General features: G+C 30.0%; 1 protein-coding gene and 1 long non-coding RNA gene across 4 annotated transcripts; one reads left to right on the plus strand and one right to left on the minus strand.

Annotated features, from left to right (window-relative positions):
• Positions 1-4,082: 4,082 nt before the first annotated feature.
• Positions 4,083-10,307, minus strand: LOC145755037 (uncharacterized). The gene is made up of 3 exons (XR_014284180.1): positions 9,387-10,307; positions 8,818-8,955; positions 4,083-5,032 (listed from the first exon to the last, which is right to left on the minus strand). It is a non-coding gene; the product is annotated as an uncharacterized LOC145755037 (long non-coding RNA).
• Positions 10,308-11,372: 1,065 nt separating this feature from the next.
• On the plus strand, positions 11,373-12,652 carry LOC145755167 (uncharacterized). 3 transcript variants are annotated; one of them, XM_082571391.1, is made up of 6 exons: positions 11,373-11,675; positions 11,747-11,795; positions 11,872-11,913; positions 11,984-12,142; positions 12,218-12,286; positions 12,343-12,652. In XM_082571391.1, exons 1-6 carry the CDS (start codon positions 11,475-11,477, stop codon positions 12,543-12,545), a joined length of 723 nt encoding a protein of 240 aa, XP_082427517.1. In that variant the 5' UTR covers positions 11,373-11,474; the 3' UTR covers positions 12,546-12,652. The 3 variants fall into 3 exon arrangements, with proteins under 3 accessions (XP_082427517.1, XP_082427518.1, XP_082427519.1); XM_082571392.1 differs by having other exon boundaries at positions 11,875-11,913; XM_082571393.1 differs by having other exon boundaries at positions 12,375-12,514.
• The last annotated feature ends 1,902 nt before the right edge of the window (positions 12,653-14,554 follow it).

Consider the following 14,554-nt stretch of genomic DNA (forward strand, 5'->3'; position numbering starts at 1 on the left):
TAAAAAAATCTGCACGCGCGCACAAATATGACGTCACAACGTAAATTCACAACGGTTCATGGGAATCTAGCAAAATTTATTTTTGAATGACTGTAACTTTGCAAAACTGAATTAAAATGTTGTTATTTTTTTAAATAAATTGCAAAAAGTATAAACTTTGGCCCGCAAATGCAAAAATATACTTCTACGTACGTTTGCAAAATGCGTGTCCCAGGGAATTTAACGTTTTGTTTTTTCGCAGTATTGCCTGATAAATTAGCTGCTAATTTAGTGCTAACTAAGCAGGAATTTACGGGATCGCACACAGGACCTTTTGTAGTGTAGGAAGTGTTTTGACCACTAAACCACGCTACCGGTTCAAAAGTAACCGCTTAAACATCACCCAAAATTTTCGTTTTTTCATTAGTTTCAACAAGCGTTAATTTAAATACCCTAGCAGACGGAGTGCATCTTTCAACCCGCTTCGAAGCGGTTAGTTTCACTTTTTTTTGCTTCGAAAAAAAAGTAACAACCTATAGAAGGATTTTTTTACCTCTTCTGTTATTTCTCTTTACCCTCATTCTCTTTAACTCTACTTTTTAAATACCTATTTTCCTTAAATTTCTTAATAGAATGGTGAAAATTTAACATCGTTTTAGTTTAGGTAAACTTCTAAATCTTATAATATAAAACCCAATTTTTAATTCAATAATGTAAAACTAAACTTTAAAGCCGATAAATAGCGAATTTTAAATTGTAAACTTGTTAATTTAGGTTTAAATTACTCTTTCTTTACTTTCATAGTTCATTTTTTTATGTTTTCGTACTAAAAAGTTTTTATTTTATTGTTACATTGATATATCACCCGACCTTCTCCCCCATTTCTTTCAGCCCTCATACTCCTATTCCATCTCCTCCCCTTAATATACCCACTTTTCTCCTACTATACCTCTGCCCCTTTTAATTTTGGAGACAAAACTTATTTTTGTAATTGCTGTTATAGATATATATATTTGCAATAAAATGTTTTAATGTTAACGGGGCACATTAGCCGTATACCAGCATAAAACTATGTGGCAGCAGATCTTGGTTGTAATCAATTTAGTCGTCAGGTAACTACAAACGCTTAAACTTGAATTCGCAAATTTTTAATTACCCCACTACGCTTATTAATATTTAAAAAGAATTTCGCTATTAAATAAAATAATGCCACAATGTTGCTGTATACCCGGATGAAATTCGTCATAAGGAGGTCATCTATTTCCTAAAAACAAAGAACTTTTATTAAAATGGCGTATTGTATGCAATCAATAGATTTGACACACATAAACGCAAACTCTGAATACCAAACTTGGATTGGGATGTTGTGTGAAAAATTATTTTACTGGTAATAATTTTAACCATTCACTTTGTGCTAATCCTTAAAAGGCAACATAGGTAAAAAAAAGTAATGCTATTCCATCCATTTTTAATTATAAAAAATAATTAATAACATTAATGTATAGTAGATTTTTTATCATTATCATTAATAATGTATAGTGGAAAATAAAGAAGATGCTGTTAAAAAAGGAATTTAAATAAACTCAACTGTAATCAACTCAATGTCAAAGTGAAATCCCGGTTTTGGGGTACAAATGTGCAAAAATAACAATAATGCAATTCAATATTATACTGGATTTGATAACTTTTCACACTTTTGTATGTTTTTTTGATATTCTTGGGCCTGCAGCACATAATTCAGTTTTTTTTATTGTACCACTCACTCTTAATGCACATGATGAACTATTTTTAACCTTGTGTAAACTTCGATAAGATAAATATCACAAAGAATTGTCTATATTGTTTTCAAGTGCATTCAACTTCAATCATACAAAAAAATATGGTTTTTAATTAACCAATTCCTATTAATAAACAAATTATTATAAACAACTGGTGATAGCATTTTCAACAAAGTGAAATAATAATCTATAAAATAATAAGTCATGTTTCAAATTTATGAAAATCGAACATTAATTAAGGAAATCCAACTTTTTAGCTTGTTAAAATCAATTATATACACATATATTGAACATCATCATTTTTGGTAATCACCTGGTCTTATAAATGTATTGGCCCAATTTCCATCGCCAATCAGTGTCTGAGGATTATTTCCGCATTTAATACAAGAAAAATTGTAGGTAAAATCTTGCAACGCCGCAAAGTGCAATGTTGCATTTCGGATGTGATCATGTGGACTAGAAACCCCATCATCAAATAAATTGCGTAAGTTGCTTTGAATAGGAATATGAATCTGCACAAGAAATTTACATAAAGCAGTTGTTCTCTAAATATTGATTTGGCGATGCTAGTCACAGTTAGCAGTTATATAAATAATCGGTGCCAGGAATGAGAATAACAACACAATAGGCCTTTCAAACGTGATTACCTCTAGTCCTTTCTTTAAGTAAATGACAGATTAATTTTATTGATACAAGAACAGTGTTATTAAAGTTGTAAAATCCCGACTTGAACTCTTAAAAACGAATAATTGCCTTACAACCAACACACTTTTTTATAGCAACATTTTTTTAAGTTTTGAAAAAGTAAGTAAGCCTGTAAATCCAAGTAATTTAAAGAGTGGTAAAAATAGAATTAATATATATGGATTAAAGTATAAAGCATTTAACATATATATGTAAAAATTTTGATAAAATTTACAACCTTTTTGTTAAAACCATATGCAGTTGCCTTTATGCGTTTTTCAACTATTAATTTGTCATCACAAAAGGGGGAGCACTTTTCAGATGGTATTAGTAGTTGAGGAGGAGATGTAATTTACTTTAGTTCAATGGGAATATTTATTGGAATTCTCTTTTTCTTTTGAAAATAATTCATCATCCTGTGATAGTATCGCGACATTTGTGCTAAGTAAAAGCAATATTTGTTTTAGATTTTTAAAAATTTAAATTTTGGTTGTAAGAGATGGTACCCAATACTTTATATAAAATCTTATTAATATTATAATCTGGTATAAAATATAAGTTGATCTTCAATATTTTTTAAATATTTGGTTACAGTTTATTTATTTTTTGTTTTTGTTACCTTTCTTTATATATCTTTACTTAGCCTTAAGTAGGTGACTATAATTCTTAAAATAACTAAAGTAAAAATTATTTCTTATTTAAATTTACAAAACGTTTTTAGTAAACAAAATAAAATAGTCTTATGATTAAATAAAACCTTGACACTTCACTTCCTGATGTTAGTATGCTTGGGTTAAATTGAAACATATACCACTTGGCAATATTTTCATGTTTGCATATTTTTTTCTCATTTGAATTTGGACACAAGCAAGGCCAGAATCCAGTTTCAGTGTTACACTTACTTTAATGTTACTCTTACTCTCTGAAGTTTAGCAAAATACTGTCTGTCTTTTGTCAAAACAGAAAAATATTTTAGTCTACTGCAATAGGCTAATAATTCAAAATCTCTTACTTATGGTTTAAAAATGTTGCTGGCCAATTCTATATATCCCAAACAAGATTGTTCAGTTTTGTTTGTTATTAAGTTAATTGATTTCATTTTTTTTTATATATGCATAATTTACTACCTTTATGTGTAGACATTACAACCCAGGGTTGCGATTTTCTATTGGCCCTACTACTAACTCACACTCTTCAATAGTACTCCTGACCTCGATTTTTTTGTACATGTATTGGTGCTAATGGTCCTGAAGTCGTAGAAGCTACAAAAAAACACACCATTTATTAAAAAAATAACTGGGCGTCGGGATAAAAGATGTTATTTGCAAGTGTGAAGTTGAACGCGGAACTAAACAGGCCTGGTCCTGCGACCTATAAAACCAACAAAAAAGAATTAGAAAAAGCGAATAACAGTCCGTTACTACGGGATATGAATCTATTGCGGGGATAAATATTAAACTTTATTAAATAACAGAGATATGTACATATAATCAAATATCTGGGTGATATAAAGAGCTTATAGTTCATGTTTTTTAACTAATCCGAAATATTGTAATAGTTCAGTTTTTTTTTTATTTCAATCAACGCAAGCATTTAAAAATTTTTTATAACAATTTTAAAAATAAATGTGTATGAATAAATTTTAATAGACACACAAAAAACATTAACAACTAAATTTTTATAAATAAAAAAAGATATGCATAAACATTAACCAAAAATAATACATATCCTCAAAAAAAAAAAACAAGCATTTATATATAGTATACAACCAAAAACTAATATTTAATATAGTTTTAAGTTGCAATTTACTGTAATTTTTCTGTGATGTCATATGAATGAACAAAGATGGTCGCGGAGAAGCTCGTTCCGAAGTGGAACGGAAATAGGATGAAAAATAGAAACATTTTAGGTGAAATCACATTATTTTTTTTTAAATATAACTGTATCCTTGATGTGGGAAAGTCGTATAAGCAACCCAAACATATTATAAATAATAGATGACCAGTAGTTATGTTGCTAATTAAGTGCTGGCTTAGCAGAAGTTTATAGCGCCTTACTCAAGGGCGCCACAGCTTGTTAGTGGTGGGGATTAACCCACGACCTCATGGTAATGTAGCAAGTGTTCTTACTACTACACCTCGGTGACGGTCCACTCTGCATATAATTGTCTGCTTTTTTTATTATTAACAGCATAATATTTTGTAGAAAATGGTCACTTGTGCTGGATATTTATGGTGAGGAAATACAACATCACCAAATAGATTTTTTTGCATCACCTTGCGACTAAAGTAATCAAGTCTCTTATTCCACCAGAGGCGCTACAAACTCGAATGTATGTTGGAAACGTGGCTTGGTGTCACGTGATCGCAACCACGAAAATGCAGGTAAATAAAATTTTAGTATTGGGTTAGTCTTCTTTGGTTGGCGGAAACACATACTTTCTGTGTGACAAAACCCCATAATTATCCTCGCTAAGATTAAACTTGAAATTCTACGAACATTCAGGGTTCACCATCCACAAGAGGGAGCCAGTGTTCCAAGTTTGGTTATTTATCCTCATTTCAACGTTGGTTGTTTGGTGTTGTCAGGTGCTTGGTTGGTTTGGGGTAAAAAAAGAGGTAATTATTTAGTTTATTGAGTAGTTTTTACCTGCGTTACTGTCATAAAGGTTTTACTGAAAACAACATGAGCAAAAACGTCATTTTTCTGAAAATATGTTAAGTTATTGCAAGTGTTAAACATTTATTTCATGTATACTACTTTTAATGACAACTATTTCGTGATTTTTAGCCCAACGTTACACCAAACATGACCAAGTTGTCCTGCACAAGATTCACCGTCTCCAATCAAAAGTTTGTGGTATTTATTTAGGTCCCAGGGTGTTTAAATAAGGCCCGGGCTATTAATATAAGTCCAGATCTGTTTATACGAGTTTTTATAAGGCTCCGGGGTGTTTTATACAGGTTTGTAGTTTGTTTGCGCAAAACGTACATAACATTACAATCATGATATTAATCATCACCTACGTACTTGTGACCTAAGGGCGCCTTTTTTAAACAAAAGTCCATTTATTTTATCGTGAAAACAAGTCAGCGGTAAAATGTAATGAATTCCGTTAAACTTTCAGTATGACTTTTTAAATTATAATGTAGCACTATACAAACTTCTACACTATCTTTTAAGTAACGAATTTAAACCTTCTCACATTAATCTTAAATTTACATGCGTTAATTCTTCTAAAACAACTTTAAATTGTAATAAAAATAAAGAAAAATATTTTTATTTAAATATGAGCACTTTATTCATCAGTTAATTTGTTATTATTTTTAAAATAACAATATAACAAACTTTATAACAAGTAAATTTCAAACTTAATAAAAAGATTAAACACGCTAAAGCGGGCCAAATTGACAACACTTGAGACAAAAACAATAATCCACTGAAACTTTTGCAACTATATTGCTTGATCATGTTTAAAATATTAACACATTTCAAAAATTACTAAATAACACAAAGTTGTTTGTTTGTGCATAATGTAGATTACCATCCAAATCGTTACTATCACCTACGTAAACGTGACCTGGGGACACCTTTTTTAAACAGTAAACAAAATTCTATATACTTTACCATAAAAACAAATTAACGGTAACGTGTCACGAAATCGAGTAAATTTTTAGATTGCCTTTTTTTAATTAATGATTAATGAGTGCTGTATTATTATCTAAGTACCTAATTTAAACCGTTTTTATTTTTTTATCCCAATGTCTTATGCATTAATTACTCTTAAAACAAATTTATGTTTAAATATTAGACGAACAGTCCCTAGTTTAGTTAAATTAAAAGTAATTAAGTATAAACAATGATCCACGAGAACTTGGGTAACTATATTGCCTGGTTACAATAACTTCAAACTGATGGGGAATTTTAACATAACAACATTTATGCTCAAAGAAAGTTATGAAAAGGCTGTAAAAAACAGTATTAGAATTAAAAAAACTGTAATGGAAACACCGTGTAAGTTTGGATTGTCTTTGTTATTAACTAATAAAAAAATAATAAATTTTGACTAATTCTTCCAAAATAAACTGACTAATCTGATTTTTGAAACAAACATTTGCGCAAAATAGAACGAGGTAATAAATCTTAAAAAAATATATTGTAACCACGATCACAAATCTGTAGAAAATGATTCTTTAAAAAACGGTGTTAACACTCTAAAATTAATAAAAAAAATTATTATAAATCTATTAAATCAAAGAAAGCTTATTTTAAATTATTTTGAAATGGGCGAAAAAATACTAAAATTGTTATATAGTTGTAGCAGAGTGGTTCTTAACCTTGTGGACTATTTTCAAGTTGGCCCAAATATACGCAGACTTAAGCCATAGATATAAAATAAGATGGTTTAATAGCTTTCTACCAAAAATTTAACAAAATAAGGGCATTAAATACAGTATGTATTAAGCAAATTCTACTGTATTAAGCGCTTTATTTGTAATAGTTACTTATAATAATTAATGTTTAATTTTCTAAGCAATGCTCGCGAAATTATCCAGAACTCAAATGAGTCCGCCGACTCGGGGTTGAGAAACACTGTTGTAGCACATAGCAAAAAAAATTAAATTATTAGGTTACAGGTAAATCAATGTCTCAGATTAGGTTTAAACTGTTTTTATACAAAAAATTCTAATTTTAAGCCATTTTAAAGACTTTATACTGCTTTAAATAACGTTTTTAGTTGTGATTATTAAAAGTTGTTCGTTTTTCCGTTGAATTGATTATGTTTAAAATACAAACATATTTTAAAAATCACAATTATTAAATCCCATTAAGTAGTTTGTTTGTGCAAAATATAGATTACATTTATTATATTAATCATCATCTACGTAAATGTGGCCAAAGGGCACAAATTTTATATACTTCACCATAAAAACAAATTAGCGGTTACATATCACAAATTCAGTAAATCTTACAGATTGCCTTTTTAATTAATAATAAAACTCTACAAATGCTACGTTATTACCTTAGTGACTAAATTAAACCGTTTTTATTTTTATATTTCAATTATTAAACAAATTTAAGTTGTAATGTAGATAAGTAGAACTATTTTTATTTTAATGTTAGCCCCAAAGTCCTTAATAAAGCTTATCAAATTAAAATAATTTGGGTATAAACAATGATCCACGGAAACTTGTGAAACTATATTGCCTGGTTACAATAACTTAATATTAATTTTAACATAAAAACACCCTTTATGCTCGGACCCAACTACCATTACAACCATTTACTTTTTTGTATATAAATTTATCTTCGATGTGGAAAGGTTCAATGCGCGACCTAAACATAGAGTAATATCATTTACTTCGACCCAGTCTCGAATTGCCTGTTGCAGTTTGGGATATAATAGATTATAACTGCCCGATAATTATACTGTTGATTAGGTAAGTGCTAGCTCCCCAGAATTTTTGTACCGGATATAGCGCCTTACACAAGGGATATCAGTGGGGATTGAACCCACGACATCATGCGTAGTGTATGTTTGCCGGTTTAACTGTATGAGAAGTTATGATAAAGTCTGTAAAACAGTACTTTAATTTAAAAAACTGTAATAGCAACACCACGTATAGATTGTTTTTGTTATTAACTAATACAAGAAACCTGGCGAATTTAAAAAAAAATAAACACTTAACTTATGTTTTGTATTAATCCATGTTTAGTTGACGGCATTGGTATAGTAGATTAAAACTAACTAGTCTTTTTTTTAAAACAAACATTTGCGCATATTAGAACGCGGTAATAAATCTTTAAAGTTGTCAATACCATAAAAACAAGTTCAAAGGGTTCACGTAAGAAGAGTTGTTAAATTTTAACCGCTACAATATAATCACAAACGTCAACGCTTAGCAAGTTAATAAAAATTTAATTTAAATCTAAAAACTAATCCTGTGTAAAAATAAAATTAAGCTTTTCTTAAATTACCTTAAAAAAGGGAAAAATGTTTTAAATCTTTTCACATAATTGTAGCACATTGCTTTTTTGTATTTAAACAAAGAAATTTGAATTATTTGGTTACAGGTAAATTAATGTTTTAAATATGGTTGTTTTTTTATAAAAAAAAGTTTTTATTTCAAAAGTTCATTTTTAAGTAATTGGGGAAACTTTATACTGACTTAAATTACAGTTATATTGAAAATTGCTACTTTTAAAAAAATCTCCAACATAAAAACAAGTAAGCAGGAAGTTGTGACACATTTTGCTAAATTTACAGATTGCCTTTTTCTACTGGTTTTAAATCGACAATGTCAATGTTTATTTTTTCCTATTACTAAAGATGTGAAATTATATAATCAAATAAAATGGAAAAAAGTGTACAAACCTTGTTTTGGTATCCAAGCATTGGTAAAAGCGTCTAGCCTTGCTTTGTGTGGCATGAAGCTGATGCTGCGATAAGAACTAGCTGTGATATCACTGTCCCGTATTTTTTCATTTTTTAATCCAAGCCCACATGCCCCAACTATAAACATTTTTATATAAATCATCTTTTTTTTAGATTTCTAATCAAAAAGTAACCTTTTTAATTATTTTTTTATAATGTTTGCCAGCTTTTCAAACAATTTGTTCAAGGTGAATTTTTTTAAACCTACTCAATTTTCTTATTTATCGTAATATTACAACTTAAATATTACAAAAATGTTTGTTTGCAATATTATTTTGTTACCTTATTGTTGTAACTTAATCTTGAACAAAAAATAATTTACACACTATTAAAAGGAGTATTTAATTTAAAAATCTTCAACTTTTTTTAAACAAAAGTTAAGAAGTAGTTTTTTTTTAACCAAGTACTATAACGTTGATCATCTTTCAATATTGGTTATTACAGCTACAATATTTTAACAGTAGGTTGGTATAAAAATATTTTGGCAAATAAAAAAGTAACAAAAATACTTTTCAAATGTGGAAGAATTCGTTCTAACTCCGACACAATTTCTCCATTGCAAGAACATTCTCCAGTGGCCCCAATTTCACCTCTTAAACCTTTCTCACCCTTTTGTCCAGCTGGCCCAAGCTTGCCTGGCCTTCCTTGTTTATTTTCTAACGGTTTGTAAGTAGATGCAGTGGGACATGCACTAAAACAAACCTGATTGTTTTGAGAAGCAACAAAGAAATATAAGTATTTTTAATAAACTCATTTTAAGTGTTTAAAATACAATGTTATTCTAAACTTAACTAAAATAAATATGAAGAAGATGAGGCGGCATTACGAAAAGTTTACGATCTCGTTAGTTATACGAACGTCACTTAGGGGGAAAATCGGTATGACGAAACAAAAAATGTCACTATTAACGAACGAAAAAGCATAAAATTTAATCAGTGAACCATCAGTAAACTTAGTGTATTTTGCCTTGATTATTGCTATGTTAAACACTAAGATTATTCCTGCGGTACATAAATACTTATATTTTATTTGTAAATATATTTTAAAATTGCTAAATAAATGGCTTAAAATATCTATAAATGTTGGAATTTAAGTTTATTAACTAAACTATCAGCCATATGCGATTTAATTTATCTTTAAATAAACCTTAATGGATGTAAAGTATAAAAAATGCATTATAAAACAGTTTATATTAACAAAGTGTCTCTGTATGTGTGGACCATGATATTAACAAATGGTTTAATCTGTATGTGTGGACCATGATATTAACAAATGGTTTAATCTTTCAGCATGGCTTCCTAGTACGATATTTTAAAAGTTGTTGGAGACAAAATGTTTCATTAGTTTGAGCAAAAACAATTGCATAAAACACCTATATTTTGTTTTGTCAAGTAATGCATTTTTAAACATCATTCTTACCATAAAATATAATAACCGTACAAATTTTTACTGTCATTTTGAGAAAGGCAGAATAAAAGCACCCCGTGAATATGATGTAATATCGCCGCCTTGATGTAGCCCGTAATATTGTGAAAACACATAAAAAACGTCACTTTGCGTAGCTCGAAATTCCTTCTTTTGCACACTTCATTTTTAACGAACTAGGTCGTTTCGTAATACCCGTTTAGTTAACGAGCGAAATAACTTGCTAAATTTTGACTCATTATGCGGATCCATAAATTTAACTTAACGAGTTTCATAATGCCGCCCCTGGTTTTATTAAAGTCTTATTTTTAATTGCAATGGTTTGTTGTTTGAATAAATTTGACAACAAACTAGTTTTTTTTTACAAAATCCTTGTATAACTTTATTAGCAAACTCACTTTACCAATTTATTTTTTGAATATAGTTTTAGCTAGTATACCAAATGGGTCTGATATATGCCAATTTGGCGAAACAAATTGTTTATAAATAAGCCTGTTTACATGGACGTTTTAACCGTGCTACAAACCGTATTCGAAAACGGTTCTCTCGTTTTCGTATCGCGAGAAAAAGGTTTATCGGTTTTGAAATCGGTATTTCAAAACCGTTCGCAAGAGGTGGTTTTGAAATTGAAATACGGTTTCGAAGTAAAAGTTAGCCGTGCTATTTGCATAGCGACAATAGCATTTTTTTATTTACGGCCTTGCAGTTTCTGGTAATTAAGTTTAACCCGCAAAATAATCTAACGCAATGGAAAGCAATTATTATCACAGCAAACTTTAATTAGGCTTATTAACTGCAGACAAGCAGGCTAGAACCTTTGAAGTGAATCTGGTAAAACTGTAAGAAAGCCTGTCAAACAGTTATTTTACAGAAAGATAATCTGAAGTATAACATTTAAATTTTTATTATTAACAACTACTATAATATAGAAATCCAGTAAACAAAAGAACTAAGTTTAGTAAACAAGCAATTAAATGTCTGAAACATCTTTAACAAAAAAATTTAGAAGAGGTGCATGGCAGCATCAAGATATATTGTTTTTGATAAAATTAATCAAAGAAAGGCAAGTATTGGAGCTTATCGATGGAGGAAAAAAAAGAAATAAGCAAATATTTATACAGCTGGAAGAAGCTTTTCGCAAAGAAAACCGTGATATTTCATGGTAGCCATATATGTATAAACCTCTTGTCCACCACTGGCAAAATTTAATTTTGTATTTTAAACCCAGGCAAGCTATTCGTGACAAGTGGAAGCGATTAAAAGCTGATTATTATAAATATAAAACTGTACATGCTAAATCTGGAGCAGCTGCTGTTTCGTGGACATATTTTTCAGATATGGATGTCCTTTTAAGAGCTCGTCCAAGAGCCCAGGTAAATATTTTACTCTTAAAATATACAAAAGTTAAACCTAATTTATATATTTTATTTACAAATATTTATAGGCAATTGTTCATGGAGGAATAGACTCTTTTCGGGAAATCGTGTGTGAAGGTAGGTTTTTACAATTTATTGCTCCCTGTTTTTTAGTAGTAAAGCAATTGTTTCTTATTCTACACCATTTTTTTAGAAGAAAGTGAACAGCAGCCATGTTCCAGTTCTGCAAGCACAGGTATTTTTCATGATGAAATAAAGTAAGTATCGATGGTAAACAAAAATAACCTTCTTGCCATTCCTTAAAGATCAAATTCAACATGAGCCACCTAATCCTGAAGTGGAAATGGAGTTGCTAGCCTCACGGCCACAAAGTACATCACCAACCAATGATACACCACTCACCTCACGTTCAGCCACTCCATTGGCACAAAAAAGAACAGCAGAACCAGAGGAAGAGTCCTCAGGTAACTACAAAGTTTGCTTTTTTTTAAAAAGGTTTATGTTATATTTATATATTATATTTAACATTTTTATGAAAGATGTTGATGTTTCTGGCACAAGTAGAAGTAGAAAAAAGCGCAGGAAACATTCCAGGGATCAATCAGAAGGTAAATAAATGTAATTACTGTACTATCCATAAAAATTAATGTAAAATTTTTTTAAGACAATTTCTCGAAGTTTTGCAATATATATCAGGAAGAAGCAGGTAAAGATCGCATGAGCACAGAGGCCATTGCTCTTGGAAATCAAAGATGCCTAGAAGAACAATCTGATAAAATGATAGCTACGTTTAATGAAGGCCTCCAATTGCTTTTGCAAAACCCAGTCATGGTGATGATGTGTAGGCCAGAAGAACCTCACGACTAAGCTCCTTCCAATTTAAATAAAATAATCCATTTGTTACTGTTTTTTCGTTGTGTGTTTTATTTACTGTGTGCTTGTTTTGTTATTTAAAACAAAAATAAAAGACTACATTTTAATCACATTTATATTCATTAAATCGAATACTAGTACGCATTGGTAAATTTTTTTTTAAATGTTCACAAATGGCAAGTCTAATTTGTTTGGCATCATCATCACCATCGTAATCACTTTCATAGGGCCTGGAGGTTGGTTCTGGGTTACTTCTAGCTTGACCTGCTGCAGAAATTGGCTCTGTTATAGGAGTATTTTCTAGTTCGCAAAAGTTATGTAATGCACAGCAGGTAGAAATAATTGAAGGTGCAAAGCCTATTTCTGCGTCAATCTTTTTTCCTAATATCCTCCAACGAGCTTTAAGGCGTCCAAATGCGTTTTCTACAATTATTCGAACCGAACTATGGTAACACAGTTAAAAGATTCTTTCTCTGGAGAAAGGTTGTACCCAATAAAGGGCTTAATTAGCCAAGGCATTAAGGGGTAGGCAGGGTCTCCCAAAATCATTAAAGGAATAATAGTATTTTCCAACACTATGGGTGCCTAAAACAAGACATTTATTTTAATTATATAGTTAATATGATTAAAACCTAAATTAACTGTATCAAATTCACAAACCTTGGGTAAACGACTTGATTCTGTATATATTGCAGATTTTTTAAAAACAGTTGCATCATGGGTGCTTCCAGGGCTTTGTATATTTATATGACGAATCCTATTTTACATAAATAAAATGAAAGACATTTTTTAATTCAAGAAACAATTGTGGTGTGTTAAACATGTACTAAAATTATTAACTTACATGCACTGATCATCAACAACAGCTTGTAATATTATTGAGTCCCATCCTTTTCTGTTTGTGTAGTCCTTTTTCCCTACCCTGGGTGCAGTTACAGGAATGTGGCTTCCATCAATGCAGCCATAAACCTTTTGTATTTAAACATAAAATGTTGTTTATTAAGCGCAATCAAATTTTACTTTTTTGAACTAAAAAAAGTACACACTTGGGGAAAATGAGACTTTTTTTGTATTCTTTTTGCAATTTTTATAGCTTCTTCTGTGTTTGGCATATGAATAAACCCATGCAATCGAGCATTAACAGCTTTGCAAAATCTAAATTTTCGTAAAAAAGTTAATATAATAGCTTTGCTTATAAATTATAGTTAACATCAGCCCCAAAATTTATTACTTCTTTAAACAGTTCAACACAGAGGATTTGTGTATGCCAAATGTGTTGCCTACTGCCCAATATTCCGAGGCAGATGCTAGCTTATAAACAGCTATGGCAATTCTTTTATCGGTAGGAATTGGAGTTCTTACAGATCTTTCGTCTAAACATAACATTTTTAATTTTATTTAATCTGAAAAATTTAATGTCATTTATTAGTTAATACAATTATTTTAAGGTAATTAAAAAGGGGTTTTTAAATTTAAAAAATAATTAAATAGCTTAATGTATTTACCAGGTTTCATGTCTTCTTGTAATATGTCCACCAATTTTAAAAACGTTGATTTTCGCATTCTAAAATTCTGTAGCCATTGGGCATCATTAAAGCTCGAAATTATGTTGGTCCAAAAATCATCTGATCTAAAAGGAGAACAATTTTTGAGCATAATTTTACTTAACATGACGTAAGTATGATACTGTTAGCTAAACAGTACAACATATATATACCTTTGAAACATCCAAATCTTATTTCTCCGTTTATCATAGTGGAAATCAACATACAACATGCCACGACAAACAAACTGTATTGTTTTTCTTTGTGCAGTCCATGAGGCTTTTGCCTTAAAGGTCTGTATTGCTGTAACAGCATCAAAAAGAAACTTCCAGAATAATACAAAAATAACAGCTATTCGTTTTTTAATTAGGTATTCGATTGTCATAGTGCTAAGTATTAAAAACAGAAAATTAGGTATAGGCTATAAAAGATCTAAAACTCAACAAGGCCCGTCAGCTT

This window comes from Corella eumyota, chromosome 6, assembly GCF_963082875.1.
Source record: "Corella eumyota chromosome 6, kaCorEumy4.1, whole genome shotgun sequence".
In the NCBI taxonomy this organism is placed as follows: domain Eukaryota; kingdom Metazoa; phylum Chordata; class Ascidiacea; order Phlebobranchia; family Corellidae; genus Corella; species Corella eumyota.